Source organism: Gopherus flavomarginatus, chromosome 16 (assembly GCF_025201925.1).
Source record: "Gopherus flavomarginatus isolate rGopFla2 chromosome 16, rGopFla2.mat.asm, whole genome shotgun sequence".
NCBI classification, from domain to species: Eukaryota; Metazoa; Chordata; order Testudines; family Testudinidae; genus Gopherus; species Gopherus flavomarginatus.
This window is the reverse complement of record NC_066632.1, coordinates 24,439,493-24,465,914: the sequence shown is the minus strand read 5'-3', so window position 1 is coordinate 24,465,914 and position 26,422 is coordinate 24,439,493. Positions and strand designations below refer to the sequence as shown.

The following is a 26,422-nucleotide window of genomic DNA, read 5'->3' as shown; positions in this document are numbered from 1 at the left end:
CTGCGCCCCACGGCACTGTGACCCCCAGCACCCCACGGCCCTGAGCCGCACGGCCCCCCCAGTGCCAGCCCAGCACCTCCCGGCACTGCGCCCCACGGCACTGTGCCCCCCAACACCCCACGGCCCCCCCCGTGCCAGCCCAGCGCCCCACGGCCCTGCGCCCCCCAACTCAGCGCCCAGCATGGCCGAGCCCAGCACCGAATGCAGCATCAAGGTGCTGTGCCGATTCCGGCCCCTGAACCAGGCGGAGATCCTGCGGGGGGACAAATTCATCCCCCTCTTCCAAGGGGACGACAGCGTCATGCTCGGGGTAAGTGCCCCCCCCCGCCGGTGCGCCCCCCCCAACTTCCCTCCCCCCGCTGCGGCATCGGCCCCGGGCGGCCCGGGCGGGGGGAAGGGGGCCCCCGTGCCCAGCGCACAAAGAGCTGGGGAGTTGTGGGGTGTCCCCCCAGCCCCCCCAAAGCTCTGTCAGCCCAAACTCTGCGGCTGTCGGGAAGGGGGGGCGAGGGGGTGGCAGGTGGTGGGGGGGGTGTATTGCGGATCCTCCATCCCAGCGGAGGCAACTGGGTGTGGCTAGCAGAGCTGGGGATTTGGCTACTGGTGCATGACCCATCGAAAATAGGAATCGCTGGCTTCCACCCTCCCCCCCGGGATGGGGACCCCCCCTTGCATCCAGCCCCTCCAGCTGACTCATCCCCCCCTTCTGTCCATCTATCTGTCCCTAGCCTGCAAAGCGGCTGCCTCACCCCCCCTCGACCTTGCGAGGGTGACAGGTGAAAGCCCCACCCTGCTCGCGGACAGGCCTGCAGCCCTGCGATGATGCCAGCTTGCCCCGGTGCCCCTGCGGGGCTGGCAGAGCCGGGGGGAGGGGGGCAAATGGTGCAAGTCGTGTAGGGGGTGCAGGTTGTTTGCTTCATGGTGTCCATGCCCCTGCTGCTCTCTGTCCCCAGCTGCCCACCTGGCTGGGTGGTCAGGGAGCCTGGGATCCCGGCCTCCATAGGCCAGGCGAGGGCAGAGCAGGGCCCCAGGTCCGGGGGTGGGGTTGTCAAAATCTGCCCCTTGGTTTAGCCAAGAGTGAGGGTCGTGCTTAGCCCGGGCTGCCTCAGCAGGGTCTGGTATTGAGATGGGTGTTACAGATGCTCCAGCTGAGATGGGCGTGGGGGGGGGCGTCACACTGGGGCAGACCCTAACCGAGATCAGGGGCCTGCCCCTGTCAGACTGGGCACTGCAGGGACAGAGTGAGAGACAGTCCCTGCCTCCCAGAGCTCCCAGGCTAAGTAGACAAGAGGTTGAAAGGGAAACTGAGTCACCGAGCAGGGGAGGGGAACCCAAGGGCAGGGGCAGAGCTGGGGTTAGAGGCCAGCTGTCCTGCATCCCAGTTGGGTGCTCTAGCCACTAGACAACGCTGCCTCCCATAGCCTGCGTCCCCCAGTCTGGCTCTTTCACACACCCCCCCCCGCTGTCTGACCAGAGCTGGGGGGCGTCTGTGCCGAGCGAAGGCAGGCTCCTGCACTTTTCTCCTCCCGGCATAAAGGCCCTTTCCTGTCCGTCCACGCGCCCAGCAGCGATGCCACCCGCCGGCGTGTGGCTCTGTCAGCCCCGCAGCGCCTCCCCTCCATTGTGCCCGGCTCCAGACAACAACAGGATGGTCATTCCCCTCCCCCCATCTCCTGCTCTCCTTCCCGTCTGAGGCTGGGGAACGGCGGGGGCGGTGGAGAGCCCACTGGAGTCCACGGAGTCCCCTCGGCGGGGGCCTCGCTGCCAGCTGGGGAGGGGAAGCTCTCTGGTCAGGGATTAGGCTGCGGCTCCCAAATTAACGAGCTTGGTTGGTGACTGCCCTGCAGCAGCTGGTCCTGCAGCTGGTCCCGAATCCCCCCTCCTCCCTCTCGCTGCGGGGTCACAGGCTCCCACCGGGCTTAGGGCCCCCGGGGGGTTTGCATGGGGCCTGAGGGGGGTGAGGCAAGGGAGGCCGCCTGCGAGGCAGGAGGCTCTCACGCCTGCAGGTACGAGATTGTGGGGCAGGGGAGCAGAGGGACGAGGGGTTTGCGGCTGGGATTGGCACAAGAGCCCAAGGGCGGTTGAGTACCCTACTGCGTAGCCGTTACACAGCCCCCGTCACCGGAGTGTCTGAGCCTGCCAGTCTGAGGGGGCTTTATCCTCAGCAGCTCATGCGCCGGCCCTCACAGGTGACCCTACAATAACAAGCCTAGTCATTTTGGGTGACTTTACAATAACAAACCAAGGCTTCTGGGAGACCCTACAAAAACAAACTGGCTCTCACAATAACAACCCAGCCGTTTTGGGTGACCCTACAAAAACAACCCAGCCCGTGTGGGTAACCATATCATAACAACCCAGCCCTCATGGCAAAAAGCCAGCCCCTGCAGGTGACCCTACAATAACAGGCCAGTGCCAGTACACAGTGCAGGGGGCTGAGTGGATTCATTATTATGTGTTGAGCCCTGGCCAGGTGCATGATGGGAGTCAGTGCCAGGCTGGCAGCCCCCCAATGTCCTGGCGGGTTTGGGTGCCCCCTAGAGGATGTATAAGGGACTAGCTGCTCCAGGCTGGTGCTGAAGGTCACAGGTTCTAGTCCCGGTCCCCCCGGAGGGCTGAGGGGTAGGGGAGGGATCTGTGGCTTGCAGCCCAGGTGTGGGCAGTTTGCAGAGCCCTAGCACGGACTGGGTGATCTGGGAGCTGCCAGCACCGGCCTGGGGTGAACCTTTCTCTGGCTTGTTCTGGTTCCCGAGCTGCTGGCTTGTGAGAGCCCTGGGCATCTGGAGCCCTAGCCAGAGGCGACAGGAGCTGGGCGTGGGCTGTGTCTCCCTGTGGGCCCCAGCTCTGGCGTCGGGGCTGCAGGTGGACCAATGAGTGGCACAAATACTCTGCCCCCCCTGGGTGGCACTGCTGGCGTAAGGGGTTTCTTAGCCAAGCAGGGAGGGATGGGGGGGTGGGCTCTGGGGGGCCTGAGTGACGGAGGAGCAGGGCCGCGGGCTAGACTGGGTGTTTGGAGAGGGCTCCTCGGTGGGGGCGGGTACGTCTCAGCTCTGTCTGTGCGGCATTCCAAGGACACAAGTGGGATGAGTTTGCTGGGCCTTGGCCAAGTTCCCCATTCAGGCACGTCACCGCTTCCCCTCTGGGCTTGGCTTCGTTGGCATCTCTGCCCTGGAGTGAGCCAGACGGCGGGAGAAAGGGGCATTGGCAGGGGAGCTCAGGGCTGGGCTAACGGGCTGCGGGTCAGGAGTGAGGGGCACTGGCAGAGCTGGGGGGAGCTCAGGGCTGGGCTGACAGGGGCTGTGGGTCAGGAGTGAGGGGCACCAGCAGAGCTGGGGAGCAGCTGGCACGGCACCTACCCAGCTCTGTGCCTGGCTCCTGTATCAATAATGTCCCGTGTGTCTCTTGAACTGGGGGTGGGATCTGGCCCCTCCAAGAAGTCGGTCAGTCCCCTGGCTCTTGGTCCGCAACCCCCCCCCCGGGGCATCCCAACCCTGCCTCCCACGCTGTGTGGGGAGCTGCCGTCCTGTCTTGGCAGAGCTGGGCCTGGGCCGGGACGTCTCCAGCACCTGGACAGCTCCCGGCGCCTGCCTGGCCTCCTGCCTCCGCCTCCAGTGGGGGAGGTGGACTGGAGCCTGTCTGAGGCCTGTGTCCCATGCGGACCAGGGTGAGGGTGGGCACAAGCCTCACTCAGGAGGCCAAGACCCCCCCCATGCTGCCTCATCCCCCCTCCCCACATGGTACTTGTGGGGGGGTCCCTCTGGCCTGGGAGGGGGGAGCTCATTCCTATTGAATGTTGCCAACCCCCCAGCCCCCCCCAGCTGGCGCCCTGCCAGTCCTCCTGCCCAGGTTAACCATGCTGCAGGGAGAGGCTGTCTTGGCTCCGGGTAATGGGCTGGGGCTGGGGGGGGGTTGGATGGGGGAGCAGATGCTCTCCCTCCCGGGGGTGTCGAGCCGCTGTCCCATGCCCCATTCCTGCTGCTGGGTCTGGAGCTTCATTCCCCCCCAGCACCCAGGAGGCTCTACCGGGTGGGGGCATCCCTGAGCTCCTGGCTGTGACCCCTCCCACCATGTTCTGCTCCGGCAGGACACCCTGACTCTGGTGCTCCCAGCCTGGTGGGAGCCCCCAGCCCCCAGCGGTGGGCACAGGCTGGGGGCAGCAAGCCAGGAAACAATCCTCCCTGCTGGGCCTGGCAGTGGGAGAAGGGAGGAGGGGGGTGCTCTATCTCTGTGTGTTGGCACCAGTCTCACCCCCTCAGTTCCGGAGGAGGGGGGCTCAGCCTGGGGACCCGCGGGGTGAACTCTCTGGCAGGGGGTGGGGGGTCTCTGCCTGGGGACTGACCCACCCCATTTGCTTCCCCCCAGGGCAAGCCCTACGTCTTCGACCGCGTCTTCCCCCCCAACACCACCCAGGAGCAGGTGTACCATGCCTGCGCCATGCAGATCGTCAAGGGTGAGCCGGGGAGGGGTGGGGGGAGAGACTGGAGTTTAGCAGTGTGGGGAGGACGGGGGGGCCAGATCCAGGCTGCAGGGGGCGGTGCAGGGTGAGGAGGGGCTGGGGGGCAGTGGGAGTGAGGATGGGGGGGAAGGGGAGTGGGGGAGTAAAGGGTGGGGGAGGAGGGGGGCAGGGGAGAAGAGGGGAAGGTGTGGGGGGAGGGTGCCCTCGCTTACCCCCGTCTCTTGTAGATGTGCTGGCCGGGTACAACGGCACCATCTTCGCCTACGGGCAGACGTCGTCGGGGAAGACCCACACCATGGAGGTGAGACAGGCGGGGCAGGGTGATGCCCCCCTGGGGCGAGGGGCTGGTGCTGGGGGTGGGGGGGCTCAGTTAGCCCCTTGGCCTCCCCTAAAAGCTGTGGGAGAGAGGGTTCTGGAAGAGGACCCCCTCCCCGGGGAGACTGGACCCCACGGCTGATCCCCCCCCTTGCCCCCAGGGGAAGCTGCACGACCCCCAGCTGATGGGCATCATCCCGCGCATCGCCCGCGACATCTTCAACCACATCTACGCCATGGATGAGAACCTGGAGTTCCACATCAAGGTCAGGGGGGCCTCTGGGGTCAGGGCTGGGGGGGGCTCTGGAGTGGGAGCTGTGGGGGAGGGGGTCCGGGGGGGCTCTGGGGTGGGAGCTGTGGGGGGGGTCCAGGGGGGGCTCTAGGGTGGGAACTGTGGAGGAGGGGGTCCGGGAGGGCTCTGGGGTGGGAGCTGTGGGGGAGGGGGTCCAGGGGGGGCTCTGGGGTGGGAGCTGTGGGGGGGCTCCAGGGGGGGCTATAGGGTGGGAACTGTGGAGGAGGGGGTCCGGGGGGGCTCTGGGGTGGGAGCTGTGGAGGAGGGGGTCCTGAGGGGGCTCTGGAGTGGGAGCTGTGGGGGAGGGGGTTCAGGGGGGTTTTGGGTGGGAGTCATGGGGGATCGGAGCCATGGGGGGGGCTCTGGAGTCAGAGCTGTGGGCAGGGGGTCCTCTGGGATTGGTGCTGATGGGAGACTCAGGGGATTTGAAGAGAGCCTCAGATTGGGGTGAGGGGATGCACTGGGGATCTTTGGGGTGGAAGAGGTTGGGGAGGTTTATGGGGGCCTGAGGGAGCTGCAGGTGGTGATCCTGGGGGTCCCTATGGGCTCATCTCCCCCCACCCCCCAGTCTGTGCTCACGTGGCTCCGTCTCGCTCTTTCCCAGGTTTCTTACTTTGAAATTTACCTGGACAAAATCCGGGACCTGCTGGATGGTGAGTGATGCCCCCAGGAGAGTGGGGAGGGGGGCACAGATGGGGTCGCTGAGGGGGTCAGGGATGTGGGCAGAGGGGGCTGCTATTTCTGCTTCCTGAGTGGCTGAGCTGGGAGAGCAGGCCAGGGGGTCCTGTGATCCCCCAGCCCCTGCTGCCCCCAACCCCTGGGTCCCCCTCCCCGATTCCCCAGCCCCTGCTGCCCCCCACCTTCAAGGGCCCCTCCCTGATCCTCCAGCCCCCGCTGCCCCCCACCCCTGGGCCCTCCCCCCGCCTTTCCAGCTCAGCGTTTTCTTTCCCCAGTGACCAAGACCAACCTGTCGGTGCATGAGGACAAGAACCGGGTTCCCTACGTCAAGGTGAGGGGGGAGGGGTCCCCTCGTGTGGGGAAGTGGGGGTGGGCGGTGGAGGGGTGGAGAAGGGGACCTAGGGAGCACCCAGAGGGTTGGAAGAGAATCACCTGCTGCATGAGGGAAAGTGGAAGGGGGCTGTGGGGAGCAGAGCGGAGGACCCCTGTGGGGGCTATGGGGTAGGGTGACGAGCCCCCAGTGTGAGATGGGGGACCTGAGGAGGGGCTGTGGGGGGGGCGCCTTAAGGGTGGGGGTGGGGGGCGAGGAGCCCCCCATGTGAAGCTGTGGGGGTGGGGGACTGGGGGGGTGATGGACCCCCTGTGTGAGGCTTTCGGGGAGGGCCACCCTGAGGGATGCTGTGGGGGTAGGGGGGTAAGGACCCCCCCACCTGAGGCTGACCCCCTCCATCCCCCCCGCAGGGCTGCACCGAGCGCTTTGTCTCCAGCCCGGAGGAGATCCTGGACGTGATCGACGAGGGCAAATCCAACCGCCACGTGGCTGTCACCAGTGAGCAGCTGGGGCACCAGCCTGGGGGGTGGGCAGGTGCCCTGGGGCCGGGCCGTGGCCTGGGGTCACCATCAGCCCTGGCCCCCAGGGCTGGGGAGTGGGGGGGCTGGGCGAGTGGATGGGAGCTGGGCAATGGCACATGGTGCCCGGGGGGGGGGGCCGGTGCCAGCAGGCCTCCCACCCCTGCGTCTCCCCCCAGACATGAACGAGCACAGCTCCCGCAGCCACAGCATCTTCCTCATCAACATCAGGCAGGAGAACTTGGAGACGGAGCAGAAGCTCAGTGGAAAGCTCTACCTGGTGGACCTGGCTGGCAGCGAGAAGGTGCCAGGGACGGGGGGGCGCACAGAGTGTCTGGGGGTGGGCAGGGCTGGGACCCCTCTCCCCTGCACGGGTCCTCCAGAGGCACCGCCCCACCCTGCTTTGGGGTCTCTGCCCGGACGCCTGGGTCCCGGGGGAGAAGGCCCTGCTCCCACGGGGCTCCTGGCTCATCCCTGCAGCCGAGACCCCTTTCAGAGGGCAACGCCCTGCAGTGGGTCGGGAGTCCCCCCTCCACCCCAGTAACCAACACCCGCGCTGCTGGCAGGTCAGCAAGACGGGGGCCGAAGGGGCCGTGCTGGACGAGGCCAAGAACATCAACAAGTCGCTGTCTGCCCTGGGCAACGTCATCTCGGCCCTGGCTGAGGGAACGGTGAGAGACGCCCCCCCAGGCTCCTTGGTGGGGGGGGGAATCCCCCTGTCCCCCACCCCAGAGCTGGAGTTCAGGGTCTCCCTCTCGCTCCAACCCTGACAGGCTCCTGCCCCTTCTCCTCACCTCCTCTGGAGGACCTGAGCCTGGCTACCTCCTGAGCCCTGGGCACTCCTCTTCCTCCCAGGGCACCCATCCCCTCTGTGCCCCAGGGCGCCCCTCTCACCCTAGGGCACCCCTCCCATAGCCCTCCTCTGCCCTGGGCATCCCTCCCCCCAGGCACCTGTCCCACCCCCACCAGCCCCTCTGTGCCCCAGGGCGCCCCTCCTACCCCAGGGCACCCCTCCCATAGCCCTCCTCTGCCCTGGGCATCCCTCCCCCCAGGCACCTGTCCCACCCCCACCAGCCCCTCTGTGCCCCAGGGCGCCCCTCCTACCCCAGGGCACCCCTCCCATAGCCCTCCTCTGCCCTGGGCATCCCTCCCCCCAGGCACCTGTCCCACCCCCACCAGCCCCTCTGTGCCCCAGGGTGCCCCTCTCACCCCAGGGCACCCCTCCCATAGCCCTCCTCTGCCCTGGGCATCCCTCCCCCCAGGCACCTGTCCCACCCCCACCAGCCCCTCTGTGCCCCAGGGCGCCCCTCCTACCCCAGGGCACCCCTCCCATAGCCCTCCTCTGCCCTGGGCATCCCTCCCCCATAGCCCCTCTGTGCCCCAGGGTGCCCCTTCCACCCCAGGGCACCCCACTCATAGCCTTCCTCTTATAGCCCTGGGCATTCCTCCCACCTAGGGCACCCGTCCCCCCCCAGTCCCTCTGTGCCCCACGGTGCCCCTTCCACCCCAGGGCACCCCTCCCATAGCCCTCCTCTGCCCTGGGCATCCCTCCCCCCAGGCACCTGTCCCACCCCCACCAGCCCCTCTGTGCCCCAGGGCGCCCCTCCTACCCCAGGGCACCCCTCCCATAGCCCTCCTCTGCCCTGGGCATCCCTCCCCCCAGGCACCTGTCCCACCCCCACCAGCCCCTCTGTGCCCCAGGGTGCCCCTCTCACCCCAGGGCACCCCTCCCATAGCCATCCTCTGCCCTGGGCATCCCTCCCCCCAGGCACCTGTCCCACCCCCACCAGCCCCTCTGTGCCCCAGGGTGCCCCTCTCACCCTAGGGCACCCCTTCCATAGCCCTCCTCTGCCCTGGGCATCCCTCCCCCATAGCCCCTCTGTGCCCCAGGGTGCCCCTTCCATCCCAGGGCACCCCACTCATAGCCTTCCTCTTATAGCCCTGGGCATTCCTCCCACCTAGGGCACCCGTCCCCCCAGTCCCTCTGTGCCCCACGGTGCCCCTTCCACCCCAGGGCACCCCTCCTATAGCCCTCCTCTGCCCTGGGCATCCCTTCCCCATAAGGCACCCATCCCAACCCCACCAGCCCCTCTGTGCCCCAGGGTGCCCCTCCCATTCCAGGACACCCCTCCCATAACCTCCTGTCTCTGCCCCTCCCGCCTCCCACCTGCCCTGAGGTGCCCCCATGATGTTCCGGGGTGACCCAGGGTGTCAGGGGCAACTCACTCCCACCTGGTCACAGCCTGAGAGCGGCCTGGCTGTACCCGCCGGGGGAGACCCGCCCAGGCCCTGCCAGCCGCTGGTGGCCCACTTCCCCGCCTGGGTCTCTGCGAGCCTCCCTTGCCCTCTGCAGGCTGCCGAGTCCCCCGGCCACAGGGAGCGCCCGGGTCTGCTGGGCAGTCACCCATCGGGGTCAGAAACCAGTTACAGACCCTTCCCGCTTTGTCCCAGTGCCACCCTAACTCCCCGCCCGCGCCCCTTGCAGAAGAGCTACGTGCCCTATCGGGACAGCAAGATGACGCGGATCCTGCAGGACTCGCTGGGCGGGAACTGCCGCACGACCATGTTCATCTGCTGCTCGCCCTCCAGCTACAACGACGCCGAGACCAAGTCCACCCTCATGTTCGGCCAACGGTACCGGAACAACGTCTGCGGCGCTGCCCGACTGCTACCCTGGGAGTCCCTCTCCCTCTGGTGCCAGCTGGCACCCATCTGCTGCCCTGGGGGTCCCCCCTCCTTCTGGTGCCAGCTGGCGCCCATCTGCTACCCTGGGGGTCCCCCCTCCTTCTGGTGCCAGCTGGCGCCCATCTGCTGCCCTGGGGGTCCCCCCTCCTTCTGGTGCCAGCCAATGGCCACCTGCTACCCTGGGGGTCCCTCTCCCTCTGGTGCCAGCTGGCACCCATCTGCTGCCCTGGGGGTCCCCCCTCCTTCTGGTGCCAGCTGGCACCCATCTGCTGCCCTGGGGGTCCCCCCTCCTTCTGGTGCCAGCCAATGGCCACCTGCTACCCTGGGGGGTCCCTCTCCCTCTGGTGCCAGCTGGCGCCCATCTGCTACCCTGGGGGGTCCCTCTCCCTCTGGTGCCAGCTGGCGCCCATCTGCTGCCCTGGGGGTCCCCCCTCCCTCTGGTGCCAGCTGGCGCCCATCTGCTGCCCTGGGGGTCCCCCCTCCCTCTGGTGCCAGCTGGCACCCATCTGCTACCCTGGGGGTCCCCCCTCCTTCTGGTGCCAGCCGATGGCCACCTGCTACCCTGGGGGGTCTCCCTGCTCGCTGGGCCCACAGGCCCCCTCCCTGTGGGGCTGCCCCCCCGCTACCCCTGGTGCAACTCCCCCACCCTCCTGTGTGTGTGCTGGACTCTGGCACTGTGAATCCCCCTGGGGAGGGGCTGGGGGCAGCAGGCTGGATTCCCACCCCCACCCCACCGCAGCCGGTCACAGTCACCCCCGACCCGCAAGGGAGCCTGGAGTGGCCCTAAATCCTCTGAGGAGCTGCCAGGGCAGGAGCCAGGAGAGGCTGAGGGCTGGTCTGGGGTTGCTGGGGTGTCCCGGATCCAGGGGGTGGGCAGAGCCGAGGTAGGGGAAGAACCAGAGGGGGGTGCTAGGAGGAGTTCAGGGGGAACCCCAGCTGGAGAGATCATTGCAGCTTGGGGATCGACCCCGGGGGATTCTGGCCCAGAGAGGCAGTGCTGGCAATTGGAGAGTCGGGGGTGGGGCTGGGGAGTGGGGCTGGTTCGTGGGCCCGTGTGAAAGGGGCCTCCCCCCCCCGCCTCCCCTCCAGGGCCAAGACCATCAAGAACACGGCATCGGTGAACCTGGAGCTGACGGCCGAGCAGTGGAAGAAGAAGTATGAGAAGGAGAAGGAGAAGAACAAGACGCTGAAGGAGACGATCGGGAAGCTGGAGGTTGAGCTGAGCCGCTGGAGGAACGGTGAGGCCAGGCCGGGGGACCCAGGCATCTGGGTGGGGAGGGGAGCTGGTCCTGCTGCTGGAGGAACGGTGAGGTCAGGCCAGGGGACCCAGGCATCCGGGTGGGGAGGGGGAGCTGGTCCTGCTGCTGGAGGAACGGTGAGGTCAGGCCGGGGGACCCAGGCATCCGGGTGGGGAGGGGGAGCTGGTCCTGCTGCTGGAGGAACGGTGAGGTCAGGCCGGGGGACCCAGGCATCCGGGTGGGGATGGGGAGCTGGTCCTGCTGCTGGAGGAACGGTGAGGCCAGGCCGGGGGACCCAGGCATCCGGGTGGGGAGGGGGAGCTGGTCCTGCTGCTGGAGGAACGGTGAGGTCAGGCCGGGGCACCCAGGCATCCGGGTGGGGAGGGGAGCTGGTCCTGCTGCTGGAGGAACGGTGAGGTCAGGCCAGGGGACCCAGGCATCCGGGTGGGGAGGGGAGCTGGTCCTGCTGCTGGAGGAACGGTGAGGCCAGGCCGGGGGACCCAGGCATCCGGGTGGGGAGGGGGAGCTGGTCCTGCTGCTGGAGGAACGGTGAGGCCAGGCCGGGGGACCCAGGCATCCGGGTGGGGAGGGGAGCTCACCCTGTCCTGTGGGGATAAAGCTTTGCTCTCCGGGGCTGAGTTTCTGGCCATCCCTGGGGGCCGGTGGAGGGGTCCCTGTTGTCCCTGTTTTGGCTTCAGGGAGTTACCCTGCGCCCCCCATACTCCCCCCCAGGGGAGAACGTGCCGGAGACCGAGCAGCTGAGCGAGGAGGAGAAGCCGGCGCCCGACACCTGTGACGAGACGCCCGTCAACGACAACGCCTCGTCCATCGTCATCCGCATCTCCGAGGAGGAACGTCACAAGTACGAGGAGGAGATCCGCAAACTGTACAAGCAGCTGGACGACAAGGTCAGCCAGGATGCTGCCCCCCGCAGTGCCCACTGCCCCCCCAGTGCCTGGTGCCCCTCCCATTTGCCCCCCATTACTGTGGCCAGCCCCCTCCATTCCTGCAGCCCCAGGAGATGTCAGGGCACACACAGACCTCTGGGTGCACCGTGCCCCCCCCCGGGCTCCCACTCCAGGCTTACCAAGACCCCCCCCAGCCCCAAACCTGCCAGCCAGTACAGGCCAGAGAGCCCCCCTGCCTGACACCTCATGTTTTCAGCCCCATCTCTGTCCTCTGAGCCCAGGGGTGCCGTGCAGCAGATCGGGGGGCGCCCGTGGGGCAGAGGGCTCTGACCCTCCTCCCATCTCTTCCCTCCCCCCCCAGGACGATGAGATCAACCAGCAGAGCCAGCTGATGGAGAAGCTCTCGCAGCAGATGCTGGAGCAGGAGGAGGTGAGAGGCCAGGAGGCCCCAGGCTGGGGCGGAGAGAGGGGGCTGGACCCCAGGGGAGCCCCCTCTTCTCCTGGGGGGGCGCTTGCCTGGGGCTCCCTGCCTGACCAGCTGTGCCCGCCCCCCCCAGCTGCTGGTGTCGACGCGTGGGGACAACGAGAAGGTTCAGCGGGAGCTGGGCCGGCTGCAGGCGGAGAACGACTCGGCCAAGGAGGAGGTGCGCGAGGTGCTGCAGGCGCTGGAGGAGCTGGCCCTCAACTATGACCAGAAGGCGCAGGAGGCGGAGGAGAAGGGGCAGCAGAACCAGCTGCTGGTGGACGAGCTGTCCCAGAAAGTGGTGAGCGGGCGGCGCCGGAGGGGGGCTGAGGGCCGGGGGCGGGGGGTGCTGATCTGGGGCACACCCAGGCTGGGATCTGAGCGGCTCCCCCCTCCCCACCCCAGAGCACCCTGCTGGCCCTGGAGACGGAGCTGCAGCGGCTGCAGGAGTTCGGCACCCACCAGCGCAAGCGCGTGGCCGAGGTCCTCAACGGGCTCATGAAGGACCTGAGCGAATTCAGCGTCATCGTGGGGAACGGGGAGATCAAGCTGGTGAGGGGGAGCGGGGGGCAGGGAGGGGATGGGGTGGAAGGAAGGGAGGCGAATGGAGGAGGGGGCAGAAGGTGGCTCTCAGCGGGGTGGGGGAAGGGGGGCGGGGGCAGGGGGCGGCCCTCCGTGGGGTGGGGATGGGGAAGGGATGGGGGCAGGGGACAGCTCTCAGTGGGGTGGGGGAAGTGGGGGGGATGGGGATGTGGGCAGGGGGTGGTTCTCAGCGTGGTGGGGGACGGGGAAGGGAGGGGGGCTGGGGGCAGCTCTCAGAGGGTGCGGGAAGGGGGCGGGATGGGGATGTGGGCAGGGGGTGGTTCTCAGCGTGGTGGGGGAAGGGGAAGGGAGCGGGATCGGGGTGGGGGAAGGAGGCCGGGGGCAGCTCTCGGCAGGGTGGGGGAAGGGGAAGGGAGGGGGATCAGGGTGGGGGAAGGGGAAGGGAGGGGGATCAGGGTTGGGGAGGGGGAAGGGAGGGGGATCGGGGCAGGGGGCGGGGTGGGGATCGGGGTGGGGGAAGGGGGCAGGGGCAGCTCTCAGCAGGGTGGGGGAAGGGGAAGGGAGGGGGATCGGGGCGGGGGTGGGGATCGGGGTGGGGGAAGGGGGCGGTGGCAGCTCTCAGCAGGGTGGGGGAAGGGGAAGGGAGGGGGATCAGAGTGGAGGAGGGGGATCGGGGCAGGGGGCGGGGTGGGGATCGGGGTGGGGGAAGGGGGCGGGGGCAGCTCTCAGCGGGCTGGGGGCAGGGTGGGGATCGGGGTGGGGGCAGGGGGCTGGGTGGGGATCGGGGTGGGGGAGGGGGGCGGCTCTCAGCTCCCTGCCCCCCCAGCCGGTGGAGATCAGCGGGGCCATCGAGGAGGAGTTCACGGTCGCCCGGCTCTACATCAGTAAGATCAAAGCGGAGGTGAAGGGGGTGGTGAAGCGATGCCGCCAGCTGGAGGCGCTGCAGGTCGAGTGCCAGCGGAAGATGGCCGTGACGGGCCGGGAGCTGGCCGCCTGCCAGCTGCTCATCTCCCAGGTGAGGGGCGGGAGCCGCGGGACGGCACAATGGGGGTGGTGCCGTGCTGGCGGTTGGGGGGAGGGGCTGTGGGCTGGCTCCTGGGCTGGGGCCGGGTGTGTTGGGGATGGGGGGGCCGGCGCCGGGTGGGATGGGGATGGGGGCCGGGGCTGGGACCGGGTGGGATGGGGCTGTGGGTAGATGTGATGGGGCCGGGTGGGATGGGGATGGGGGGCTGAGGGCGGGTGGGATTGGGATGGGGCCGTGGGTGGATGTGATGGGGCCGTGGGGCTGGGGGCAGATGCGATGGGGCTGGGGCTGTGGGGCTGGGGGTAGATGCGATGGGGCCAGGTCCATGGGGCTGAGGGCGGGTGGGATTGGGATGGGGCCGTGCGTGGATGTGATGGGGCCGTGGAGCTGGGGGTAGATGCGATGGGGCCGGGTCCGTAGGGCTGAGGGCGGGTGGGATTGGGGTGGGGCCATGGGTGGATGGGATGGGGCCGTGGGGCTGGGGGCAGATGCGATGGGACCAGGGCCATGGGGCTGGGGGTAGATGCGATGGGGCCGGGAGGCTGGGGGCAGATGCAATGGGGCTGGGGCCGTGGGGCTGGGGGAAGATGCAATGGGGCTGGGGCCGTGGGGCTGAGGGTGGGTGGGATTGGGATGGGGCCATGGGTGGATGTGATGGGGCTGTGGGGATGGGAGTAGATGCGATGGGGCCGGGGCCGTGAGGCTGAGGGCGGGTGGGATTGTGATGGGGCCGTGGGTGGATGTGATGGGGCCATGGGGCTGGGGGCAGATGCAATGGGGGCGGGTCCATGGGCCTGAGGGCGGGTGGGATTGGGATGGGGCCGTGGGTGGATGTGATGGGGCCATGGGGCTGGGGGCAGATGCGATGGGGTTGGGGCTGTGGGGCTGGGGGCAGATGCAATGGGGCCAGATCCATGGGGCTGAGGGCGGGTGGGATTGGGATGGGGCCATGGGTGGATGTGATGGGGCCATGGGGCTGGGGGCAGATGCAGTGGGGCTGGGGCCGTGGGGCTGCCCGCAGGCTCAGCCCCCCCTCCCCGCAGCATGAGGCCAAGATCCGGTCGCTGAGCGAGTACATGCACAGCGTGGAGTTGAAGAAGCGTCAGCTAGAGGAGTCGTACGACACCCTGAGCGAGGAGCTGGCCAAGCTGCAGGCCCAAGGTGCGTGTGGGGGTCCTGCCCCTCCTGGGCGGGGGGCTGTGGGGCGGGGAGCCAGGGTCCCCTAACCCTCTGCTGCTGGCCCTGCAGAGACCGTGCACGAGGCAGCCCGGAAGGACCAGGAGCAGGACCTGATCCAGGACGCCGACGAGGTCAAGGTGTGTGGGGGCGGGCAGAGCCGGAGCTCTCTGGGGGGAGGCTCTGTGCCCTTTGCTGGGGGGATGGCAGGGGTCTCTGTGCCGGGGGCGGGGCTCTCTTCCTCCCGCCTGCCTTTGCCCCTCATCCTTCCCCACTCACCAGAGGACCAGAATATTGGAGGGGGGGCAGGGCGGTGAGGAATCTGGGGCCCTAGGATGTGGGGGATGGGGAGCCCAGTGGGGGGAAATCTAGGGCCTGTTCGGTGGGGTGGGGGCAGCGAGCTTGGCTAGGCAGTCTAGGACCCCCAGGCAGGGTGGGGATGGGTGGCCCAGTGTGGGGGATGTGGGGTCCCAAGGGCAAGGGGGGCCCAGTGTGGGGGACATGGGGTCCCAAGGGCAAGGGGGGATCCAGTGTGGGGGTTATGGGGTCCCAAGGCAAGAGGGGGGGCCTGGCGGAGGGGGATGTGGGGAGCCCGGTGGGGTGGTCTGGACCCCCGGGGGTGGGTTGGGGGGATGTGGGGCCCTGTCTCTAACTGTGGCCCTTGTGGTGCAGAGGGCCCTGGAGCTGCAGCTGGAGGGGCACCGGGAAGCCCACCACAAGCACCTGGCCCGGCTGCGTGACGAGATCAACGAGAAGCAGAAGGTCATCGACGAGCTGAAGGAGTGAGTGACGCCCCGGCCTGCAGACACCCTGCAGGGGGAGGGGGGAGTGTCCCGGATGGGGCAGGGGCTCAGGATCAAGGGGGGGCTGGATGGTGCCCTGAGCCCCCCGCACTGACTGTGCCTGTCTCTGTTCCGCCGCAGCCTGAATCAGAAGCTGCAGCTGGAGCTGGAGCAGCTTCGGGCCGACTACGAGAAACTCAAGAACGAGGAGCAGGAGAAAACCATCAAACTGCAGGAGCTGACGTGAGCCCCCCCCCCCCCCACCACTCGCTGCAGCCCCCTTCCCCCAGTCCCCTGAGATTCCAGCCCATGTGCAGCCAATTCAGCGCCCCCAGTCCCCGGACCGGCTCCAACCCCGGGGGGGAATGTGGGGCCTGACCCCCCTCTCCTCTGCCCTCCCCCAGATTTCTGTACGAGCGCCACGAGCAGTCGAAGCAGGATCTCAAGGGGCTGGAAGAGACTGTCGTAAGTATCGGGGAGCTCCCCAAAGCGGGGGGCGGGGGTGGGGGGGGAACCTGACCTGACCTCTGCTCCGTCTGTCTGTCTCTGCCCCAGGCCCGGGAACTCCAGACCCTCCACAACCTGCGCAAGCTTTTTGTTCAAGACGTCACGACTCGAGTCAAGAAAGTGAGTGGAGTCCAGCCTGAGCCCTGCCCCCGGCCCTGCCCCCTGAGCCGGTGCCAGGCCCCCGGGCCCGAGTCCTGCCCTGCCTCTGTTCCTCAAGCCGGTGCAAGGACCCCCATGCACACTACAGCCCTGCCCCAACCTTCCTGGGCCGGTGCCAGTTCTGGCATCCCCAGCCCTGTGCCCCGCTCAGCTGGTGCCAGCCCCCTCCCCGAACTCCCCCCTGCCAGTTTCACCATGTGTCCATGCTTCACACCGGTACCCTCCTCCCTGTGCCCTCCAGAGCGCAGAGATGGAACCCGAGGACAGTGGGGGGGCCCATTCTCAGAAGCAGAAGATTTCCTTTCTTGAGAACAACCTGGAGCAGCTTACAAAGGTTCACAAACAGGTAGGCGGGGGCCAAGCGCCTGGGTTGGGGGACAGCTGGAGCAGGAGTAGGGGGCTGGAACGAAGCCAGTGTGGAGGGGTGGGGAGGGCTCAGCTGGAACTGGCTGGGGTGGGGGGCGCTCGCTGTGAGCGGGGTGCCAGAGGGACATGCCCCCTGCCCTGGGGGTACACTCTCTGTGCCGCTGCCTGGCACCGGGCAGGCCCATTGGGGGGCTGGAGGGAGGTCACAGGACCCCACCTCGTCATTGGCATCGTCTGTTTTTATTTTCTGATCCATGTGTGTTGTGCACTGCTCACAAACCTCCATGCCCATCCTGAGCCCCCCTCCCCTTCTGCTCAGCTTGGGCTGATCCCTGCAGTCCATGCCCCTCCCCGACAGTGCTGCCAGTGCCCTGACCCCACCAGCCCCTGGCTGGATCTGACCCCAGCTAGTACCGTCTGCAGCCGCCTCCTCTGGGGCACCCCCCACCCTGGGGCCTTAGGGCTGAGAACGCCAGACTCATCACCACCTGTGGTGCATTCTGGGTGGAGGAGCTGCTCCCGGAGGGGGCACCCCGCTGGGGAGATCAGGCAACGCTCCCCGCCTTGTTCCCCTATGAGAGGCCCCCTTCCCGGTGGTGGGGGGCAGGGGGGCTGTCTGGGCCGGCTGGCACTGGGGTGCACGGGAGCGGATCCTGGGGGGTGCATGCCCAGCTCCTAGAGCGGGGAGCACGAATGTGGGCTTTGGCCGTGTTTCCCCCCCCGCCCCAGCTCTGCCTTGACTCCCATCCCCGTCAGCCCCCGCCTAGGCTTCTCCCTCCCCCACATCCCGTCTGGCCCTGCCCAGCCCTCTCCTCTCCCCCAGCCCGACTTGTGTCCGTCTCCATCCATTCTTGATGTCTCTCCAGCTCCCCCTCCCGTGGTGCCTTGGCGTCCCGTCCCCCTGCATCCCTGCGCTGGGGGGGGCATATCTCCCCATCGTGGCGGAGAGGGTGTCAGGCTGCTGCCACACAGCGGGGGCCACCTTCCTGGTCCCCTGTGTCCCTGGGGTGGGGAGAGTAGCACAGCGCCATAGGGGAGGGGGTGCAGCCACTTGCCCAGGCTGAGCATAACCTGGCCCTGCCCACGGAGCCCTCCCCAGTCTCCTGCCCGCTGCTGCTGGGCACCCAGGCTGATGCCCTGGGGCCCGTGGGAGGCAGATGGGGTGTGGGGCTGCCCCCAGGTGCCGCGCTGTGTTGAGTCACTGCTCTGTGTCCCCTTTCGCTGCCTCTCCCTAGCTGGATCTCTGGGTCTCCAAGGTACCGTACCCCCCCCCCCCACCCGCCTGCTCCCTCGCCGGGCAGGCAGGGCTGGGCTGGGCAGGAAATGTTTGCAGAGCTCACTCGAGGGTTCAGACGTGGCACCTCCCTCCCTCCCGAAAACCTCCCCTCCCCTAGCCGCAGTCGGGACAGTCTCTCCGTGCCAGGGACAGGGCCTGCCAGGAGCTGGGCACTTTCCCTCCCCTGACAGCATCCCTGAGTGCTGCTTTCTCCCTGTTCCCCTGGAGGCAGGGGGCTGGGGCAGCACCCAGGATGGGCCATGCAGGATAGGGAGGGTCTGTGCACCCTCCCCATGGGCACCCCTCAGGCAGGCTGGGCTGGGCCCTCACAATGGAGCGAGATAAATAGTCGTGTCTGCCAGGGGTCTGTTCCGGGCCCCGTCCTATTCAACAGATTCATAACTGATCTGGAAAAAGGGGTAGACACGGAGGTGGGAAAATTTGTAGCTGATACAAAACTACTCACGATAGTTAAGTCCCAGGCAGACTGCGAAGGGCCACAAAGGGAACTCGCAAAACTGGGTGACTGGGCAGCAAAATGGAGGATGAAATTCAATGCTGATAAATGCAAAGTAATGCACATTGGAAAACATAATCCCAACTGTACATATAAAAGGATGGAGTCTCAATTAGCGGTTACCACTCAGGAAAGATCGTGGAGTCGCTGTGGAGAGTTCTCTGATAACATCCACTCAATGTGCAGCGGCAGGTCAAAAAAGCGAACAGAATATTGGGAATCGTTAAGAAAGGGACAGATAACAAGACAGAAAATATCATGTTGCCTCTATATAAATCCGTGGTAACGCCCACATCTCGAATGCTGCGTGCAGATGTGGTCGCCCATCCCAAAACAGATATCTTGGAATTGGAAAAGGTTTAGAAAAGGGCAACAAAAATGATTAGGGGTTTGGAACGGCTGCTGTGTGAGGACAGATTAATTAGACTGGGACTTTTCAGCTTGGAAAAGAGATGGCTGAGGGAGGGATATGATAGAGGTCTATAAAATCATGACTGGTGTGGAGAAAGTAAATAAGGAAGTGTTATTTACCCCTTCCCATAAACACAAGAACTAGGGGCCACCAAATAAAATTAATAGGCTGCAGGTTTAAAACAGACAAAAGGAAGTATTTCTTCACATAACACACAGTCAACCTGTGGAACTCCTTGCCACAGGATGTTGTGAAGACCAAGACTATAACAGGGTTCAATAAAGAACTAGAGAAGTTCCTGGAGGACAGGTCCATCAATGGCTATTAGCCAGGCTGGGCAGGGATGGTGTCCCTAGCTTCTGTTTGCCAGCAGCTGGGAATGGGCGACAGGAGATGGATCACATGATGATTCCCTGATCTGTTCATTCCCTCTGGGGCACCTAGTATTGGCCACTGTTGGCAGACAGGACTGGGCTGGATGGACCTTTGCTCTGACCCAGTCTGGCCGCTCTTATGTTCTCTGCTGCGTGATCTCAAACACTTTCCTGCCCGCCCCTCGCCCGCGGCGGCTGTGCCAGACGGCGACTGTCTCTCTCCATCCCGCTGCAGCTTGCCTCCCGCTTCCACGCTCCCCTCTGCCACGCGCTCGGCTTCTGCTCTCCCGCCACCACTGCCACCTGCATGCCACACGCCTGGCGGCATGGCCTGCTGTGGGCTTGTGCCTGGCAGAGCTGGGGGGGGGGTGAGGTCGGCCTGGAGACGGTAGGTACCTGCCCCCCACCTCCCTGTGGACCCCCCGGCTCTCCAACCTTTCAGCCAATGTGTGTCCTGCGCCATGCAGCCTTGAGCCTGGCTCCATATGAGGGGGGGGGGCAAGGAAAGGGGCATGAATTCGGCCAAGTCTCCATGGGCACAGGAGAGAGAGCACCAATGGGGAGGCGCCCCATGCCTCTAGACAGGGGGCATGACCCCCATTCCCTTCCCCATGCTGGCCCCCCTTGCCGAAGGGGTCCCGACCTCAACACGCTAGCAGGGCCGAGAGAAGGAGGGCAGGTTGCTGGAGACCCCGGCCCCCTACAAGGCCCCCTCCCTAGGGCCATCGGTCACGGCTCCCACTGCCCTCTGCGTGGGAAACCCGGTTCCCCATCGCTCCCCGGTGCAAGTGATGTAGCACGAGATGAATTGATTTGTGGAACTGCCTGCCTCAGGAGGGTGCTGAGCCTGAGAGCTTAGGGGGCTTCAGAGCTAGGAGCAGGGGGTGCATGAGCACATCCCAGAGACGGAGTGAGAGGGGCTTCAAACCCTCCAGCCCCAAATCGATGGGGTGGGGGTCTCCCTCCAGGGGAGGTGACCCCTCTAGCCTGCTTCTGGGGGGTGCTGGCTCCTTTCCCTGAAGCAGGCCACCGGCCCTGGGGCAGAGGGGCAGGAGACGAGTCGAGATGTGCCGTGGCTCCCTGCACAGGGCAAGGTGGGAGCCGACTGCTTCCCGGGGTGTGGGGGGGGAAGGACTCAGGGCGAGGGGGTATCATCTCGGCTCCACCAACACCCCCTTGTCTCTCCGGTGCCCCCAGCTGGTTCGTGACAATGCAGATCTGCGCTGTGAGCTTCCTAAGCTGGAGAAGCGGCTTCGGGCTACGGCTGAGAGAGTTAAGGCCCTGGAGGGTGCACTGAGGGAGGCCAAGGAGGGGGCCATGAAGGACAAGCGGCGCTACCAGCAGGAGGTGGATCGCATCAAGGAGGCCGTGCGCTACAAGAACACCAAGCGTGCCCACTCGGCGCAGATCGGTGAGCGCCCACCCGGGCTCAATGGGGTCCCTGCCCCCTTTCCATGCAGATGGGGGCAGGCCTTGGTGATTCCTAGGGCATGAGGGATGGGCACTGGCAGACCCTCGAGCCAGCATGGTGTAACCCCCGTCCCCCCGTTCTCTGGGGGCCATGTGCTCCCCCCAGCCAGCCCGTCTCAACGTCACATCTGCACTGGGGGGTTCCCAGGGGCTGCGGGGTTCCCAGGGGCCGTGATTCAATGGAGGTTTCTTCCTTTCAGCCAAGCCGGTGCGACCAGGGCACTACCCGGCCTCGCCCACCAACCCCTACGGCGCCCGCAACTCTGACTGTGTCAGCTACACCAACAGCCTCTTCCAGAACTACCAGGCGGCCTACGGGCAGGGCTCCGCCCCAGACGCCTAGTGAGTGCTGGGGATGGGGGGACGGGGAACCCCCGCTGCGGGGGCAGCCACGCATGTGCCCAACCACCCCCCCCAGGCATACTCTGCCTCAGCCCAGCCAGCTGCCTTATCGGGTGCCGGTTACAGAGGATCTAGGCTGTGAGCCTGGCATGGATCCCAACCCGTAGCGGGGGTGGGCACTACCAGCCCTTGAGGCAGGGATCCTCCATTCGTCACCCCTGGTACGTGTGGGGCCTGGGGCTGCCGGTCCCTGGGCCGTGGCCCCCCGCGAGCGGCTGTCCGTGCTGCGGTTCTGACAGCTCCGTCTGTCTGGGTCTCCCCTTGCTCAGTTTTGCCAACTCCTCGTCTAGCAGCGGCACAGGCTCCTCCAGCGGCCCCCTGGCCCCCTACGAGAAGCTGAGCATGGATAACGGTGAGAGGGGCCCAGCCTGCATGGGGGTGGGGGGCACTGGGGGCTGGGGAGAAGGGCAATCCTGATGGGGGAGCCGGGAGTTTGGAGCCTTTGGATGCGTCGGCTTCAGCTGGGCGGAGCGGCTGGGTGGAGGCTGCTGCTGGGGAGTGGGCGGCTGCGGCTGGGGTGGGATGGGGCTGGAGGTGGCCATCTGCTGGGGACCAGAACCTGCAGCCCATCAGAGATCCCTGATAGCCAGGGCCCATCCTGGGAGAACATCCCAGGGCCCCTACCCTCAGGGGAACCCTCTATGGGGCTGGCTGCCAGGATGATGGGGGGGCCAGGCCTCCCCCTGACTCTGCACTTTCCTTTCCATGTCTGCCGGGCTGTAGGGAACGTCACAGACATCAACGATAACAGGTGAGGCCAGGGGCCCCCGTGGGGGGGCTGGGGCCTGGCTCAGGGAGTGGCCAGCAACCCACATGGCAGGGTTGGAACCGGGCATCCCCTAGCGAAGGGGCATCACAGGGAGGGCATCGTCCACACCCCAGACAGCCCTGGGTTCAGGTCGTTTGCCCCAGGGTTGGAGCAGCCAGGCCCTGGCCTGGGGAGGGGGTTGGCACTCGGGGGAGGGAGGGAAGGGGCCTCCCGGGGCACAGCTAGGGGCAGAGCTAAGCCCTCTCTCTGCCCGCAGAAGTGAGCTGCCCTGCAGCTGCCAGGCTGATGAACAAGCTAAGCTGTTCCCCCTCCACCAGGAGACGGCAGCCAGCTAATAGCGCAGCTGGTGAGTGCCCCACCCTGCCGGGTACTGCCTGGACCTGCACCCCCCGCCCGGCCGGGTACCGCCTCGCCCTGCAGGCCTCTGCCCCTGCACCCCCTCACCCGGCCGGGTACTGCCTGGACCTGCACCCCCAGCCCGGCCGGGTACCGCCTCGCCCTGCAGGCCTCTGCCCCTGCATCCCCTCACCCGGCCGGGTACTGCCTGGACCTGCACCCCCAGCCCGGCCGGGTACCGCCTCGCCCTGCAGGCCTCTGCCTCTGCACCCCCTCACCCGGCCGGGTACCACCCTGCCCCATGGGCCTCTGCCCCTGCACCCCCTACCTGGCTGGGTACTGCCCTGCCTGATGGGCCTCTGCCTCTGCACCCCCTCACCCGGCCGGGTACCACCCTGCCCCATAGGCCTCTGCCCCTGCACCCTCCACCCGACCGGGTACCACCCTGCCCCATGGGATCTGCCCCCTGCCCTGCTGGGTACTGGCCCTCAGGCCTCTGCCCCTGCACCCCCCCACCCGGCCGGATAATGTCCTGCCCCATGGGCCTCTGCCTCTGCCCTCCTGCCCTGCTGGGTACCGGCCCACGGGCCTCTGCCCCTGCACCCCCAACCCAACTGGGTAACGCCCTTCCCCGTGGGCCTCTGCTCCTGCCCTCCCACCCTGCTGGGTACTGGCTCATGGGCCTCTGCTCCTGCACCCCCCCCCCACCCTGCCCTGCGAGTTATCAGCCCATGGGCCTCTGCTCCTGCCCCACCAGCCCTGCCGGGTACCACCCTGTGGGCCTCTGCCCCTGCACCCCCTGCCCTTTCCTGCCAGGTACTGCCCCATGGGCCTCTGCCCCTACCCCCATTAGGGATTCCCTGCTGTCTGCATCCTCCCAGGGGAATCCCCCCATTGCACCTGGCCTCCGCCCCCTGCCGTAGCACTGTTGCTGCCCCCCAAAGACTTTCAGTATCGCATGCACCACCTTCCCACAGCATCACGCTGGCACTGCCCCGCCAGCCCCACGATATCGTGCCTGCACCCCTGGGTGCATTCCCCTCCTGTCTCCCACACTAAACCTCCCCCATTGTGTGTTGCCCTGGGGGTCCTACCATGAAAACTGCTGGGGGGTTGCCCCTCCTCCTCCTGCCCCCCAGGTCAAGCCGGCCTTCCCCAGCATCCCGTTAGCGGGCAGGGCGGGACCCCTGCCCGGCATAGTGCTGGTGGGTGAGCAAGGCTCAGCCCGGGGCAGGTCCTTGCCGTCTGGGGTGGCCTGAGATCTCACCCCCTCCCCTCTTCTCTTGTAGTTTCTAACTGGGCTGGAGGCCTCTGCTCAGCATGCTGCTCTCTGGCTTCCCGGGGCCTCTCTACTAACCCCCGTCTGTCCGTCCGTCCGCGTGTCTGCCTGTCCTGCTCTCTCGTCTCCTGTGTCGTTCCCCAGCTGCTGCACTCGCTGTCTCGTGCTCTCTCTCTGTCCTTGCAAGCTCGTTGGTGTCATAGCTTGCCCGTCGGGCCTGGGGCTGGCGTTCCAGCCGGGCTCGGCATAGGAGCTGGCGCGGTGGCACCTCCGGCCCGGCCCAACCCACCTTGATTTTAAAATGCCTTAAGCAGACGCCACGAGGAATGTCCGGCATCGAACCCAGGCCCGGGACAAGCCCCTCTGTACCCCGCAGAGAGGGGGTATTAGCCATTTCACGCTGCACCCCGTCATCCGCCTCCCAGCCCTGGGCTCCCAGAGCTCGTGGCACCACTAGGCGCTGCCCTTCCCCCTGCTATACCGGGACCTGCTGAAGCAGAGGGGCACCCTACATGTAACCAGCAGTAGGGCTGCCTGGCCAGGCCCTGGGAGCCTGCTTTCTCGTCTCAAGGGGTGAGCGGCCCCCTGGTTCCCAGCCTGCCGTCCCGCTGGGGTGGAAGGGGCCCCGCAGCGCATGTAGGTCAGTGCCTCAGGCTCTTTCCTCTGTCCCTGTTCCCCCCAAGCTCGCCCAGCTGCCAGCACTGCCCCGGCCCAGCCTGGCATCTGGACTTGGGGCTGCAGTGGCTACCGAGTGGCCGGCCGTCCCTTGCACCTGTAGCCGTGCTGGGGAGACAGCTGCTCGCCCCAGGCCGAGTCCCCAGCCTCACCCAGCGTCAGACTAACCCCCAGAGAGCCCATGTCCCCAGCACAACCACTGGGCGGCCGGCTCAGCTCTCGTTCCCAGAGTGGGGTTGCTCCTGGGCAGGGCAGAGGTGCCTGTGCTGGCGCTCGGGGCTGCACTCTGCATCCTGCCCCCAGGAGGAGTCCCACCCCCCCCGGCACTGCCTGAGCTGGACCCCTTCCTGCCCCGGGAACCTGTCTCCTCCTTAGCCTCACTCCCCAGGCTACTGATCCCGGGGTGTGTGTGTGCCCCAATCGTCTCCTCTGGGTGCCTTCCAGATCAAGGTGGGCTTCCCTCAGAGCTGGCAGGTGGGGGGCTTTGGGGGCAGAGCCGCTGTGCTAGGAAATGGGGGGACACTGCCGCGGTTGTGAAATCTGCCTGGGGGCTTTGCCCCTCCTCCTCGATGCCCATTATACAGCTTAGCCTATGGGGGCCGGGCATCCTGCCCGGTGCTGTTCTGGACAAACCGAAGCTGCTAAACCCACCTCGGTGTCTTTTTTTTCCTGGGCCGGCGGGCAGCCGCCTCTAGCTTGTGTGTGTGTATCCCCCAACCTTCTCCCGTCGCCACGGCCGCTACGCCCAGAGCAGAGCAGGCCGGGGGAACCCTTGGCCTAACGCTGGGGTCACTGCCCCACTCCTGTGAGGCGGGAACACGCAGGCCCCGCCCACTCCCCCTCTGCTCACATCACACCAAAATGTTGCATGTTGGAGTAAAAAGTGTTTATTTAAGAAAATCAATAAAGAGATGAGAATGAGCGAGCGGCCTGGTGTTTGGGGACTGGGGGAAAGCAGCGGACATGGGACAGGAGCAAGAAACTCTTGTGGGTAGGCAATGTCCTTCAATCTCAGGTTTGTGCAGCACCTTGCACAGCGGCATGGTCCACAAGGGGGGCTCCTCCATGGGACGGGGATGGGAATAACCTTTGCTAGCCCATGGGCCTGTCATCCTGCCTTGACCTGGGAGGTGGGAGCTAGCTGGGCAGGGGACTTTTGAGGATTGAAGAACAGGGTAATGTAACATCTCTCCTCTCACACACATCCTAGTGTTGGGCATGAAAGCTTTCTTCTGAAGGCGGTATGGTGGGTGGGTGGGTGGGAAGAAACCTGATGCTCAGAAAAGCCAATCTTGGCAGGCCAAAGCTAGGACAGAACTGACCTCCTGCCCCTCCACTGGCCCTGAGCCTGGCACCTCCCAGCCCACTGTTTACAGCTATTTCGCTTTGTACATCAAAGAACCCCAGAGCCAGACGCAGCCTCGCAGGGCAGGAGCAACCCTTGCGTGCTGTAGAAGAGCATGACCCCTCCTGCCAGTTTTGTGCCGCTTGCCGTGGGAGTGATGCTAACCCACAGGTGCCTGCCCATGGAACCATCCCTGAGCTCTGGTTTCTGATCCCCACGCAGGGCTGTAGCTGTGCACGGGGGTGGATGTGCCCAAGAGAACCCCAAGCCCAGTTTGCTGCAGTTTGCTGCAGAGGAGAGATGAAAGGGAAGCTGAGGGAAGGGATGCAGTGAATGGGAGGTGGCTGGGGGGCTTCCCCTTGGGGTGTGATGCTGTGCTGGGTGTCAGGGATGTCTGGGAGCCAGAATGAGATCAGGAATCTCTTGGCTCTGATCCACCCCAGCTGGGGGTATGTGACCTGCCTCAGCTCCCAGCTAATACGTGGGAGCTCTCAGGCCAGGTCTCAGGAGAGGTTGTGCCCTTGTGACACACACACATACAGGTGGCTTGTGGGCCCAACACCTGCTAGCCCTGAAGGCTGAACCTTCTCCCCCTTTTGGGGCACAAGAGGGGAATGAAGTTGTGACCTCTACTCTGCGCTGGTTAGGCCTCAGCTGGAGTATTGTGTCCAGTTCTGGGCACCGCATTTCAAGAAAGATGTGGAGAAATTGGAGAGGGTCCAGAGAAGAGCAACAAGAATGATTAAAAGTCTAGAGAACATGACTATGAAGGAAGGCTGAAAGAATTGGGTTTGTTTAGTTTGGAAAAGAGAAGACTGAGAGGGGACATGATAGCAGGTTTCAGGTATCTCAAAGGGTGTTCATCTTAGCCTCTAAGGAGAGAAGAAGCAGCAATGGGCTTAAACTGCAGCAAGGGAGGTTTAGGTTGGACATTAGAAAAAAGTTCCTAACTGTCAGGTTTGTTGAACACTGGAATAAATTGCCCAAGGAGGTTGTGGAATCTCCATCTCTGGAGATATTTACGAGTAGGTTAGATAAATGTCTATCCGGGATGGTCTAGACAGTGTTTGGTCCTGCCATGAGGGCAGGGTACTGCACTCAATGGCCTCTCAAGGTCCCTTCCAGTCCT

At 66.0% G+C, this 26,422-nt stretch overlaps 1 protein-coding gene across 3 annotated transcripts; it reads left to right on the top strand.

The window, feature by feature from the left end:
• Nucleotides 1-114: 114 nt before the first annotated feature.
• KIF5A (kinesin family member 5A) lies at nucleotides 115-24,870 on the top strand. Of its 3 annotated transcripts, none has more exons than XM_050924609.1 (30): nucleotides 115-310; nucleotides 4,360-4,447; nucleotides 4,681-4,754; nucleotides 4,930-5,034; nucleotides 5,665-5,713; nucleotides 6,014-6,069; nucleotides 6,480-6,567; nucleotides 6,767-6,891; nucleotides 7,154-7,258; nucleotides 9,073-9,221; nucleotides 10,362-10,510; nucleotides 11,243-11,418; nucleotides 11,780-11,848; nucleotides 11,976-12,182; nucleotides 12,287-12,433; nucleotides 13,251-13,439; nucleotides 14,492-14,609; nucleotides 14,697-14,764; nucleotides 15,297-15,406; nucleotides 15,548-15,649; nucleotides 15,811-15,871; nucleotides 15,962-16,033; nucleotides 16,314-16,418; nucleotides 17,674-17,694; nucleotides 20,215-20,428; nucleotides 20,688-20,829; nucleotides 21,183-21,241; nucleotides 21,613-21,640; nucleotides 21,915-22,004; nucleotides 23,284-24,870. In XM_050924609.1, the coding sequence occupies exons 1-29, from the start codon at nucleotides 182-184 to the stop codon at nucleotides 21,991-21,993; spliced, it is 3,084 nt and encodes a 1,027-aa protein (XP_050780566.1). In that variant the 5' UTR covers nucleotides 115-181; the 3' UTR covers nucleotides 21,994-22,004; nucleotides 23,284-24,870. The 3 variants fall into 3 exon arrangements, with proteins under 3 accessions (XP_050780566.1, XP_050780564.1, XP_050780565.1); XM_050924607.1 differs by having other exon boundaries at nucleotides 21,159-21,241; XM_050924608.1 differs by lacking the exon at nucleotides 17,674-17,694 and having other exon boundaries at nucleotides 21,159-21,241.
• The last annotated feature ends 1,552 nt before the right edge of the window (nucleotides 24,871-26,422 follow it).

Bases quoted from the DNA above. Each gene is read 5' to 3' on its own strand.
- KIF5A (XM_050924607.1), top strand. From the start codon at position 182: ATGGCCGAGCCCAGCACCGAATGCAGCATCAAGGTGCTGTGCCGATTC. The intron at 15,872-15,961 runs GTAAGTATCGGG...TCTCTGCCCCAG, and splicing joins AGGGGCTGGAAGAGACTGTC to GCCCGGGAACTCCAGACCCT. The intron at 21,242-21,612 runs GTGAGAGGGGCC...GCCGGGCTGTAG, and splicing joins GAAGCTGAGCATGGATAACG to GGAACGTCACAGACATCAAC.